The following is a 13,795-nucleotide window of genomic DNA, read 5'->3' on the forward strand; positions in this document are numbered from 1 at the left end:
CAGATTTTGTAAAGATTTGGCAATTGGTTGTGGAACATCCCAACTGAAGAAAACAACAGTGGTTACCCAGACATTGTTGCTGGTTGCAAAGGGGGCCACCATAACATGGTGGAGGATATGTTTGTATTCCTAAGCACTTTACCCACTCAGCAGGAAGAGTGGTCTTAGTTGTATATGATAGTTTTCTTCAGTCATCTGATTCTGAGAAAACAGGTGTTGCTTACTGCTAGATCGGGAGTGGAGAACCTCAATCCAGGGGGATAAATACAGCCCCCCAGATTTCTCTATGTGGCGCTCAGGACTCTCCCAGTCAACACTGCCTCCTGTATCCCTCTTGAGTGCTTTTGCCTGGCTGGAATGTGTCCCTGAACCACTAGCATGGTTGAGTGGCTACAATGTGGGCTTAGGACCTGGGAGACAAGGGTTCAAATCCCCACTCAGCCGTGAAGCTCGCTGGTTGACCTTGAGCTAGTCTCTCATTCTCAGCCTAACCTATCTGACAGGGTTGTTGTGAGGCAGAGGCACCGTCTTGCATCTAAAATTGGGCAGCTGCCATGAATCGCATGTGTTTGACATCATACATGCACGCAACGTCGCATTGGTGGAAAGAGGCCAAGTGAGGAGCCCAGTGCAGTAAGGCTTCTTCTCTTATGCTCCGAAGAAGCCAGCCATTCAACCTGTATCTTATACACGTGTTTGTGGAATGATCACTTGGGAAATCTTCACTGGAAACAACAGTGTGCCAGTCATGACTGCAAGGGACGTAATTACTTTGTGAATGCCAATATTGCTCTGCCAATTTGGCAAAACCAATAAATACCAATCAAAATATACGTATTCCTACAAACTGCTCTGTCAGGCAGGAGGAAAAAAACTGAGGAGATTGAGCCTGCCTCCCACAATTATTGGCTTCTGTCTCTGTCAAATGATGAGGGAATTACCCAGTCCAGTGATTTCATTGTCCACTGCAGTAAATTGGCAGACGGTAAGGAGCATGGCTATATGGCTTGAAGTGCCAAAACAGTGAGTTCGGGAAAGGCAAGTCTCTATCCAATGAGCCTATACACAAGTGGTTGTATCGTAGGACTTGGCCGTAGGCAATAGATTTTGTGTTGTATTGCTGGTGGAAGATGGAAGCCACCCAGGTGCTGGTGAAACCCAGCTAGATAGTCAGGATATAAATAAAAATTATTATTATTATTATTATTATTATTATTATTATTAAGCATATAAGTATGTCTAGCATTCAGCAGGTTTTCTATATATAGCTGCACAGTTCTGTGCTGAAAGCGACTAAGGACTCACAACTAAAAATGTATAATAAATGTGTAAACCTAAGGTGCCACAGGACTCTTTGTTGTTTTAACAGAATCTTCCATTAATGTGAGACCTCCACAGCCTAAAAATATATTTACCTGATTCTGAATATTTATAGTCCTCTTCTAACGTTTCAGGAGCAAAAAACCTCCTTAGGACTGTGCGAAGACATCTCTGATCCCAGGCATCTGTAACTCGTCCTCCATATGTAATTTCGCCTGCAAAACATCAGTTTTACAGATTATGATGACATCTTCACTTTTTGTACATAATTCATTTTCTCTGGGTATATATTTTCACATTGCTGAACGGTTAGTTGATAAAATGTGATATTCTCAAACCAGAATTCATTGAGTTTTCCTTTCCTTATAACAGGAAAGAAAAGAAGGCCTAAATAAATTAGAGTAGGCCCACTGAAATGAATGCAAGAAAGTTAGTTATGCCCAATAATTTAAACAGGTCATCTCTGAGCAGGACTAACACTGGATACAAGCCAGATTTTTAAAATTTTCATTCTACATCTGGACCAAACTAGCTTCTATTCAGAACTATATTTATATTACAATAATGTCCAGTTATTTAATACATTTGGATTACTGAATAGGGCTGCCATACATCCCGGACATATCCAGGATTTGTCCAGCGCTAATAGCATCTGGGCAGAATTTCTGGAAATCGTGAAAATGTCCAGGAAAACCTGGATGTATGGTAACCCATGTCAGAAGTGCTGATTTTTTTGGAGAACTTCCTTAAAAATAACTCAAATGGCAGAAAGATCAGTCTGAAAAAAATGTACTTTTCAATTGGCAGAATAAATCTACTGTAAAATTGTTAGGATATCTGTCTGCTGGAAGGAATACAGGTTAAACCTGAAGGGTTTGAAAATGGCTACTGATGGAGGACTGCTATTGTGAAATTTTGCTTTCTGGATAAAATTCTTTCTACCTTGAGAAAGCTACTGTGAAACGAGCTTTGATATCTTCTGAGTTTGTTTGAACTGGTATCTAATATACTTATTTTGAAGAGATAAGCAAGCATTTCATCCCTTTAGGAACAGATGATATGCATTATTTAATTCAATCCAGGCAAGAATAATTAATAGCTCCCAAGGATAATGTTTTACTGACCAGCTCTGTACAAATAAGATAATGTCTCCTGACATTTTGCGTATGTCATACCTTTGTTTCCAGATATTAAGAAGCTGGATTAAAGGAACTAATTTTTATGTACAGAGGATATTAATGCAGTAAAATGAGACCTTTGTGGTTATAGCAGGGATTTCACAGTCCCTGCATAATATAGTGAGAAAAGAAACAAAAATTGTATTGGCTGGAATGGAATGTGATGGCAGTAGAATCTCAAAGTCACATTTAGAGCTGTTGTGGGGAGCAAAATTTCAACAGCTGATGAAATAGAAGAGACAGGGAAGCTCATGCATTTCAGGTTTTCTTCAGTGCAGACCAAGTATGATGTTTTCTGTGACTGTTTTGGAGCTATGGAATTCAAATAGCCATACTGAGTAAACAAACTCAAGACTAGCCCAGTAGAACCATAGGTCCTTCTCTCCTGCAGGAAGCTCTCCAGGCCACCTATCCTCACTTCCTCAAAACTAGTCAACATGTTCTTAATTCAGAAATAGTGGATGGTAAAAATGTCCTTGATTCCGTAGGTATCCAGATGAGGGGGCTGATTGTTTATGCATAACTGAATTAAGAATATTTTATCTGCTGCTGTTTACTATTCTTAAAATGGTGTGGAGGTTGATTTTAATCTCCAAGTCCAATTCTAACTGTAGACATTTTCAACTTTGCGTTTAGACTGGCTTCATTGTTTCTAACATCGTGGCTGCTGTCATTCTTGTTGCAAGCCACTTTGGTCTGGGGTAGTGGTAATTAAAAGACGCCTGCTTCTTGGGAGAAAAGCAATGACAAACCTAGATAGTATCTTAAAAAGCAGAGGCATCACCTTGCCAACAAAGGTCCGTATAGTTAAAGCTATGGTTTTCCCAGTAGTGATGTATGGAAGTGAGAGCTGGACCATAAAGAAGGCTGATTGCCGAAGAATTGATGCTTTTGAATTATGGTGCTGGAGGAGACTCTTGAGAGTCCCATGGACTGCAAGAAGATCAAACCTATCCATTCTTAAAGAAATCAGCCCTGAGTGCTCACTGGAAGGACAGATCCTCAAGCTGAGGCTCCAGCACTTTGGCTACCTCATGAGAAGAGAAGACTCTCTGGAAAAGACCCTGATGTTGGGAAAGATGGAGAGCACAAGGAGAAGGGGACGACAGAAGACGAGATGGTTGGACAGTGTTCTCGAAGCTACGAACATGAGTTTGACCAAACTGCGGAAGGCAGTGGAAAACAGGAGTGCCTAGCGTACTCTGGTCCATGGGGTCACGAAGAGTCGGACACGACTAAACGACTAAACAACAACAACAAGTGGTTCTCAATTAGCTAAGTACTGCGGATCACATGCTTTTTAAAAACCAAGCCATGGGTCCCCTAATTTTGGAAATTTTGATATGATAGTTTTTGTTATGTGAATGGTGCCACGGACCCCCTGAGTGGGTTATGTGGACCCCCGGGGTCTGTGGATCACCAATTGGGAACCACTGGTCTAGGGTCCAATGAGCCATGTAGTAAGATATAAATATAATAAACAACTTAGTAAAAATAGTTGGTCCTACACAGCTGAGAAGGAATCTCAGTGAGACCACCACTGAAATAAAACAAATTAGCTAAGTGTTTGACAGACATGGGTGAATGCACAAATCTTCACAACTCATACTGACAGAGTACTTTCAGTTGCAATTTGTGCCCACTGAATAGCCTTCACTTAGCAAGCAACCCTGAAAGCACTTGCATTCAGCTCAAAGAATTTGCAGTAATTCTACTCTTCGGCTTGGTAGAACACAGCACAGACAAATAGAACATTTGCTGTTTATAACAAGTGAGACGATTTATCCTGTGACATGGGTAACTACTGGCAAAAAATGGAAAACCAAAACAAAAATGAATAAACAAGCATGACATTTAAAGCTCGCTTGAAATGTTAGTACTTTATCACAGAGATAATTCAACCCCATTTTAAACAGCTTTTGTAGAAACCAAATAGTACGGTAAGTAAAACACTGTAACGTATGCAAAATGCAGTTTTAACTTTAGTGAAATAAAATCACTATCCTAAAAGGAAATATGCATTGCCTAAACTACTATAAACAGGATTCTGTATGTTTTAAACATACATTCTAAACTTAATACATATTCCACCGTGCCTGACTCTTCACAAATTCTCAACTTCTTCTTAACATTGTTTATTCTTAAAAAGAGTGTCAACTCAAACTCCTTGTGGTCAAGGAAGGTATGCATGCTGATCAGATGTGGATAGCAAGATATTATAAAACAGACAAAAAACTAGAGTATGTGGCTGTCAGGAAAAATGGGTTCCATGTGCAAGATCAGAAAAAGCACTTGTGTTTTGTTGGGAGTCAGTCTCAATCTGTTAACCACCATCCACCCATTTACTGTGGAATAACATGTGCATGGATAAGCAATAATATCACAGCTGTTATTACACTGGCAAAATACTGTACCTGTTATATATATGAGGGCATCCCAGGGCACCTTCCCCTCTTGACAATAAAGATTGAGGTTCAATAAGGCGCATTCTCTGTCACTGTCATTAAATTCATAACAAATGTTCCAACCAAGAGGTCCAAATTTTTTCCTCTCCTTGAAGATTAAGAGACAACAAAGAGATTAAATTAGGTTTGATCAGTGTCCTCTGAACTTCACGATGAGGTCTTTGTGGATTTTTTTTTATCGTAAAAGGCAAAAGATGTGTACATTCTGAAGAGAAACCAGAGCACGGGTGTCTTTTTAGTGTAACAATTATTTGCCTCCTTCTGTTTAGTTTGGCTAGTTTCCTACTGATTGCCATTTCATGGATTATTTCATTCATTTATTGATCCTGTTAAACTGTGATCATTCTGTCAGGTAGCGCACACATGCTCTAGGAAATTAACTAGGAGAAGGGCTCCTATGGTTTTGGAAAATGTAATGAATATCATTATTCCTTACTCAGGATTTTATTTTAATTTTTTACTGCACCTAGTTTGTATCTGAGATATGTGCCATTAAGGATCCTTGTTAATCTGGAGATCAAGCTGAATCAGGGCAGGGCTTTTAGATACCAGCAGTGTATAGCCAGTGTTTTGGAAATCTGGGAGGACTAACTAGTAATGTCCATAGGTCAGGAAATCAACCAGTTTTTACAGAGTTGAGTGGGTGTGTGGAAAGTCTTGGTTGGGTTGTTCCTCCTTGGCTCTGTGACTTTTGGGGAAGCTGTTGTTTCTGAATTGCTCGGGAATCATCACAAAGCAGAGGAAGCTGTGGGAAACCTGGTATAAAAGTTAGATGTAAACACTAGCTTCTCAGTAAACATTGACTCTTCTACAGGATTTTACTAAGCAAAAACACTGTAGAGTACATGAATTCAAAGCTCCATTAAATGAATGTCAACTCAGAAGTACGTTCTATTGCATTTACTGAGACCTACACCAATTCTCAAGTATGTATAGTATCTCAACGCTACTACTAAAGGGAGGCATCTACATTTCAAAATTAGAAATGTCCATGTTTCCAAAGAGAAGTTCTTTGGACATAATCAAGATAAACTGAGGCATAATTGTGTTTCACTGATATCCACTTCTGATTCAACTGCTTTAGAATTCAAAAGGAGCCTTTTCATAAGTGAGACTATTACAAATGCATTAGAAATGGAACTTCTAACTTTTCCAGACTGTTCTGGTCTAAAATCTGTACATTTCTGCAATATTTTATTGCACGCTTCAGCAAAAATGCAAAATTTACAGGTTGTTTTATTTCAGTACAGGAAACTTGGATGTAGCCCCAGATAACCCCATCTATCTCTGTCCTTAGCTCTGTGACTTACAAAATGTGAAGCAAAGGATGCAGAAGAAACTCTAGGAGAGACAGATGAGAATCTTGCGGGGGGGGGGGCTCTCCTGATTCTCCCTTCTTACATGTGGGGCACAGAGTAATTGGGCAGCACATTTCCCTCTCCTCAATAGCAATATGCCCTTTGGATTAAATTAAAGCAATAAAGATGCTCATCTACTGCTGTAAATGCAGCAAACAGGAATTGTATTTTCTGCCCTCAGAAACATTTGATAATATTTGCTCCTTTAAATTTCCAATAATTAAAAATAACTAATTAAAATATTCATATAAGAAACTCATGCCTAGACCTTAAGATTGTGATAAAAATGAGATAGCCCCCATCTGCGCTGCTACTCGCAGCAATGTGGAAGAAAGGCAGAACACAAATTTGTGGAGAGGGAGAAAGAGAGAGGGGATATGTTTTCTGAACAGCGTAACATCTACTGAAGCTGTTGCTGCCCTTTTTCATATTCTTAAAATAATAAGAGGTACCTGAATGATAGCATGGAAGAAACAAATGCCAAAAATTATTTTTCTCCAGGTTTTCCCCAGGATATTTTCTTCAAAAAACGAAGATGTCATTTCTGTGAATGCTCGTCTGATGTTTGCTCGCAGACCTTTCGGGGGTTCATTGGTTACCTGAATACATACAGATATAAATAAATGTATTGTTATATAGTTACTAGACTGACTGCTAAACATCTGCACTGATAAACTGGCCCACAGCAAAATATTCTTGCAATCCTAGGATAACATTACAGTTTGTAATCCTGCCATGAAGAAATAGTTACAAATATTTACTTGCACAGATATAGGACTGAGCTACATAGGTTTGCCTTCTAGTTCCTCACTGTGTTGTCACGTTTAATTTATGAATTAGCAGCTATCTGCATGCAAACTGTATTTTATATTCAGAAGGCGGCCCACAGCTTTTAACCACATTAATGCACTGATTGCTTACCCCAGGAAATATATGGAAATGGAACTCTATGTTATGACAATAAGGAAATTTAGAGCAAAGAAAATAGAAATCATCTTATGCAAGGGTGGGGAAGAAGCAACCAATATATATGCAAGTAGAATAATGCAAGTAAGTAAGAATTGATACTACAAAACAACTCCTATGGGTTTTATTTGGAAATCATATTTTTAAGCTCCTAGATATTGGGTTACTGGAAAACTGCTTTAACGAGTAGAAACCAATTGTAGCCACAAGTAGCGTTATTAAAATCAGCAGAGGTAGTACAGTTCATGGCAAGACAAATTTTCTGCAAAATCATATGGATATAAAACTAAAGTAATGCAGAAGAAAAAGAAGTAATTGAATGGAACTTTTCTCATGGGGTGCAGGTCTCCCCAACCTGTCTGGTCTTTGACTGCAATAAAGATTGATTGATTGTCTCCCCAACAAATTCGGAATGCTTTAAAAAGCAGGAACATATGGGGTTTGACTTCAAATGCACACTGCTTCTCAGCCTAATGTACCTCACAGGGTTTTTGTGAGGCTAGAAATGGAAAGGACTAGAACTGTGTACCTAGAGCCTTGAGCTCCTCAGATGAAAGGTGGCATATAAATGTAAGAAAGCAAGCTGGGGATATAATTCCAAGAGCAAGGAAGAGATGGCAAAGACAAAACTGCATGGGAAAGTGGCCTCCTATCCCAATATACCTACTGCCGCTTACTGCCTGTACTTCAAACGCCATTCTAGGACACCTACCTATATGGTGCCCCCGTTCTCCCTTTAGTCCTCACCATTAACCAAAATGAAGCGTAGGTTTGCATAACTCAATTCTGCAAATTCCTTCCCTGCCATCTTTGCATCTTTCTTCATCTCTTTCCTCTCTTGTCTCCTCCTCTATCACAATTTAACCTGTACGGGGTCTGTTTTTCCGTACTTTTGTCCCCTCCCCTTATGTTACTTTTTTAACAAACAAGCAAATAACTAGGTGTCAAGGAAGCAGATGCCTAAAGCTGATCTGACTACACACATGGAGGTTATAGCAGTTATTTTATGTCTCCTGCTGTGGGTTAAACCACAGAGCCTAGGACTTGCCGATCAAAAGGTCGGCGGTTCGAATCCCCGCGATGGGGTGAGCTCCCGTTGCTCGGTCCCTGTTCCTGCCAACCTAGCAGTTCGAAAGCACGTCAAAATGCAAGTAGATAAATAGGTACCACTCCGGCGGGAAGGTAAATGGCGTTTCCGTGCGCTGCTCTGGTTCTCCAGAAGCGGCTTAGTCATGCTGGCCACATGACCGGGAAGCTCCCTTGGCCAATAAAGCAAGATGAGCGCCGCAACCCCAGAGTCGGTCTCAACTGGACCTAATGGTCAGGGGTCCCTTTACCTTTACTATGTTCCTTATTTCCCAACTTTGGAGACAACTAACTGCCGCCTCAATGAGTACAACTCCACAATGTTCTGGGTGCTGTTTATTCTAGATTTGCATTTCCCATTTTACTAATTTTTTTTTTTCAAAACATACTACCTTGACAGAATTCTGAAGGACAGTGACAGGGAAGATAGCACATGGCATGGAACTCAAATAGAGTCTGAAGCTTTCATGGATAGAGACATCTGAAAAACAAAACATTTTAGTCACACCACTATTTAAGGCAAATTATGTTTCAGAATAAAGTGAAGCCCTAAACTGTTTCCCAAATTAAAAACAGTGTTTTAAATGTTACGGGCACTATCTAACAGTCTGTTTTCTCACCGATTCCATTTCATTTCAACAGGTTATGTTAAGCGGGATCTAATTAATTTACAATGTGGGGATAACAAATGGTGGCCCACTTAAAAGAACTGTTGTAAGCATAATAAAGATAATGCATGAGAACAGTTTTTAAAATGATAAAGATGATGATTAAAAGTGAATGAGTACCACAAAACCCAAAATGAGGACACTTGTTTTATAAGCTATTAAAAAAACCTACAATCCCCCATTTTTTTGTTAAAATCCTAAAATGGCTTCATCTCTTTGAGGTATATAGCATGCCTGAAACAGAAAGGGGGGGGGACATACTTGGCTCTGTAAAAGTTTTTATAAGCTCTTCCATAGCTAACATCCATGAAACGGCAAGGTGACAGTTCTGCAGAAACACCCAATTTCCTGATTTCAATGCATCCTTAATCATTCTTTCTGCAATAGGTCCTTGACCTTGCCCTAATGAAATGGACTGCACTCTGAAAGACAGAATATATTTTGTTGGTATTCAAATTACATGTAGTTTGCATATATTATTTAGATAACCTATGCACACTTTTTGAGTTGCGTGGGTAGACAACTCAAAAATGCTTACTTCTAAGCAAATGTGTTCGGACTGCACTGCGAAATAGTTCAGACATTTTATGTCTAGTGCTGTATCTATTACTTAGGCCTCCAAATAAAAAGAGCTCTACATTCAAATATCATGAGCATTCATATATGGATTGAAGTCAAATGCAAGTATATTGCTACCCGCCCCCCAGCATTTTAGTTATACCTCTTTTCAAAATCAGTTTTGGTAAATACATTCCTTCCTGGTTGAAAGTTTAAGTTACCAGTAATTTTTGTAAATGATTATTAGTAAGACATTTCTATGCAAAGTGCCTCCTCCACTGATAGGAACAGCTACAAAATTTTACAGTGAAAAATCCCTTGGGCTAGAGATGTGACTTTTCATTGTCAAGTAAACCTCTGTTCAAACATTGCTGGCATATTTAAAAAGAAGAAGAAAAAGAGCATAAATCTATGGCAAATCTCATGTCATTACCATGTGAAAACTGGGAACTCTGATACCTAAAGAGGAAGGCCAAGGCTAAGATTAAAGCAGTGTACATGTTATTTCTAAAATCCCATTAGACCTTGTTGATTCAAGAGGGGAGGGCAGACTTTTGTGGCTCCCAGGTATGACAATGTATGCCCTTCAGTCACTTCAGGGAAGGAAATTTGCACCCTGTTGCTCTGTGGGGCAATGAGACCACAACAGTGCAGGTAAAAAGACAGTGTCAGCCTGGTTGTCCTGGTAATATCCCCTCATCTCCCCAACTTTCTGAGTGGGGGAAAACAACTGATGTAGCCAAACCAGTACGTTTCTAAGCACAATTCAAAGTGTTGGTGCTGACTTTTAAAGCCCTAAACTGCCTTGGCTCAGTATACCTGAAGGAGCGTCTCCACCCCCATCGTTCTGCCCGGACACTGAGGTCCAGAGCCAAGGGCCTTCTGGCGGTTCCTTCACTGTGAGAAGCAAAGCTACAGGGAACCAGGCAGAGGGCCTTCTCGGTAGTGGCACCCGCCCTGTGGAACGCCCTCCCACCAGATGTCAAAGAGAAAAATAACTACCAAACTTTTAGAAGGCATCTGAAGGCAGCCCTGTTTAGGGAAGCTTTTAATGTTTAATAGGCTATTGTATTTTAATATTCTGTTGAAAGCCGCCCAGAGTGGCTGGGGAAACTCAGCCAGATGGGCGGGGTATGTATGTATGTATGTATGTATGTATAAATAAATAAATATTACTATTACTATTATTACCACTGTTGGATTACTGTAATGCAGTCTATGTGGGGCTACCCTTGATGCAGAAAGTGGTAGCTAGGTTGTTTGTAGAGGCAAATTACTACCAGGATATAACACTCTGCTTTCAGGATTGACATTGCTTGATACGCTGCAACCAGGCTGAGTTTAAGGTCTTGGTACTAGCCTATAGAGCTCAGGACCAGATTACTTGAGAAACTGCCTTATCCTTTACAATGTATATTTTTGTATCTATTACAACAGAATCATTGATAAAACTTAGAGAGATCATACCCAAATGTTTCATCATATGGAAATCAAATAGTACATATAATGAAAATATATAATCTATACCTTTCTGAATATCCCCGTTCTTTTGCAAACCTCTGGAAAGCCCCCATGGGGTCAGAGCCTGTACTTAAGATGAACACCAGTGGTGTGGAAGGAGACATATCTTGATAAAGAGTTGCCAGATCAACTGGGGGATTCTCTATGAACTGTTTCCCAAGGTTCTCTATTACAAATTCAGTAAGTGCAGAAACAATCTATAAATGTTAAAACAGTCGTTTTACAAATGCAGAGATGAAAAAAGAACTGATATCATTTACTTCATTCATTCATTTTATTGTATACAGCCCTTCGTCTGTAGATCTCAGTGCAGTTCACAACATAAAAATGCAAGATAAAAACACAAAATACAAAATAAAACAAGAGAGACCACTCCCTACAAACCAAAAAACCTTCTCCCCCATCTCCTCCCACAAACACATTAAAAAGAGTATTTTGCATAATACATTACTATGTTGTATCAGGGCTTCTGTTACATACAAGTGATAGAGAAAGTAATAATTTCATATCATTTTGATGATTCCACTTTGTTTTGAGTCTATGGCCTAGCTCAGAGGCACCCTGGGGTAACTTGTAAGATCAGGGGTGCTGCAGGCAACACTGGCCTCCATCCCCCTTTCCTTTCCTTCCCTCTCTTCTCTGATGCCCTCTCACGTCTCTGCCTCACGAAGGCTTGCACAGCTGTTTGTTGCAGCAAACTTCCCAGGTGAATGGTGCCTTTTCCCAGGCTCCTATGGGGCAGTGTGAGGAGGCACCTCTCTCTTTGGGGCAGTGGGGAGAGCTCAGAGGCCAGGGGTGGTGGTGCCCAGAGGACTCCCAAGGATAGGAGGCCTGTGTTTGTATTTTACAGTACAGAAATAGTTGTTTTCAGGTACTGCATGTAGCAAACTCTGGAACACTGAAAAGAACCAACTGTTAGAATCTAAGGCCCATGGGCCACAAGTGGCCCACTGGGGTCGTTTAACCGGCCCACGAACCAAGTCACCTGCTCGGCAAGTCCCCACACACTGTGCTAAACCAGCGCAGTGCAGCATGGGGATTCGCTTCCATGGTGCAGGAAATTGCGTGGGCGCGCATGCTCAGATGCGTGCGCAATCTGGCCCACAGAAGGATCTCCGCTGGAGTGAACCGGCTCAGGCGAGGTAAACCTTACTGACCCCTGATCTATGGCGACCATTATATGCTTCCCACTGGTCTCCCTGGCTGAGGTTGTTGCCAGTGTTGTGTTGGAGGAAACTAGGAAAGTGGTCTTGGGTAACTGCAACATCTATGCTCAGGATTTCATGGTGACCATGGGACTCTCCCAGTCTGCCTACCTTAACTGTTAATAGTTAGAAAGGTTAGATAATTATCATCCTAGCTTTTGAGATATGCATGCTGAATTCAGTGGCACAGTTATGACTGGTGTAAGACATAACCTAATCTTGCCTTACCTTGCCATAGCTCAGTGGTAAGGTGCATGCCTTGAGTGCAAAATTTCCCCATCTTTGATTTTTGACATCACCAGGTAGGGCTGGGAAATAATTCAGCCTGAAACCCTGGAGAGTTATTGCCCAGCGAATGTTGATAATACTGAGCTAGATGGACCAATAGATGGACTCTGTATAAGGCAGCTTTCTATGTCCTATTCTAGAGTCACAGCCACAATTAGTCATGCACCTAGAGGGAGGCAGGTACAGGCCGTATTTCCCATATGATTGCTTATTGTTGAGAATGAGGCAGATGAGCTCTCCCCTCTCTTGCAAACTGCATTTCTGACGGGACATTGACTACATAGCAGCAGCACCTCTAAGGTAGTGCCTTGAATAGACATAGCTTACCTTTTCTTCCATAAAGCACTTCACCACAATTAATTTCTGAAACATGGTCAGCCTACTGTCCCAGGATTCGTGTGGTTTATCATCTTTTTTTTTACCGCTTTCAGTTTCAGTTTGAGTTTCAGGTTTATAGTCTTCCCACTGTTCCGGGTTAATACGAATTTCAAGTTGTCCTACAAAAGAGTATTATAATTTCAAGCCACTCTAGTTCACCCTTTCCCAGAAGAAAATCATTATTCAGGTAACACTGGGGAAGCCATAGCTCTATCAGATATGTAACAGTTCTGAAAATACTAGGGGTTAGTTCTTAGCAATTTGCAATTTTCTGAACAAGAGAAGCATATTGAGAATACTGCTGTGAACACTGATAGGATGAAACAGAATGTGTTTGGTTAAACTAAAATACAACATCCATTTAAAATTGGCATACCTTATATACAATATTATATAAACCTTACATACAACATTTTTACCAGTTGGCAGATGACTACAACTAAATAATTTGAAATTCTATGGAATTTCTGGTGAGAATTTAACTGCACCACTACATACATCAATAGTACTGGGGTAGCCAATGTGGGGCCTCCGTGTTTTGGATTACAACCCCTATTAAACTGTCCCAGTATGGCCAGTAGTCAAGGATGATGGGAGCTGTAGTCCACACCTGGAAAGCATTACTACAAAAATAATAATTATTTTTTGTACTTATTAGTCATTTTCTTTATAAAACAACCCAAAGCGATTAACAAAATAGTTCAAAGATTAAAACAAAACCTAACCAAACCAGAATGCAAACCTAAACAAACTTTTGTAGGCTCAAAGGTCAAAACAAGCACTTCCAATCGAGCCCAGAAACAA

At 40.2% G+C, this 13,795-nt stretch overlaps 1 protein-coding gene across 2 annotated transcripts in view; it reads right to left on the bottom strand.

Annotated features, from left to right (window-relative positions):
* DNAH6 (dynein axonemal heavy chain 6) overlaps nucleotides 1–13,795 on the bottom strand; it is a 133,487-nt gene that overhangs the window by 22,440 nt on the left and 97,252 nt on the right. For both annotated transcript variants that reach the window (XM_081893587.1, XM_081893588.1), the window contains 7 exons: nucleotides 12,941–13,110; nucleotides 11,127–11,317; nucleotides 9,303–9,463; nucleotides 8,766–8,854; nucleotides 6,774–6,920; nucleotides 4,913–5,051; nucleotides 1,416–1,535 (listed from right to left, as the gene is read on the bottom strand). In XM_081893587.1, the coding sequence (XP_081749713.1) occupies nucleotides 1,416–1,535; nucleotides 4,913–5,051; nucleotides 6,774–6,920; nucleotides 8,766–8,854; nucleotides 9,303–9,463; nucleotides 11,127–11,317; nucleotides 12,941–13,110 (1,017 nt within the window). The remainder of the gene's footprint in view (nucleotides 1–1,415; nucleotides 1,536–4,912; nucleotides 5,052–6,773; nucleotides 6,921–8,765; nucleotides 8,855–9,302; nucleotides 9,464–11,126; nucleotides 11,318–12,940; nucleotides 13,111–13,795) is intronic.

Source organism: Podarcis melisellensis, assembly GCF_964234715.1.
Source record: "Podarcis melisellensis genome assembly, chromosome: 17".
NCBI classification, from domain to species: Eukaryota; Metazoa; Chordata; class Lepidosauria; order Squamata; family Lacertidae; genus Podarcis; species Podarcis melisellensis.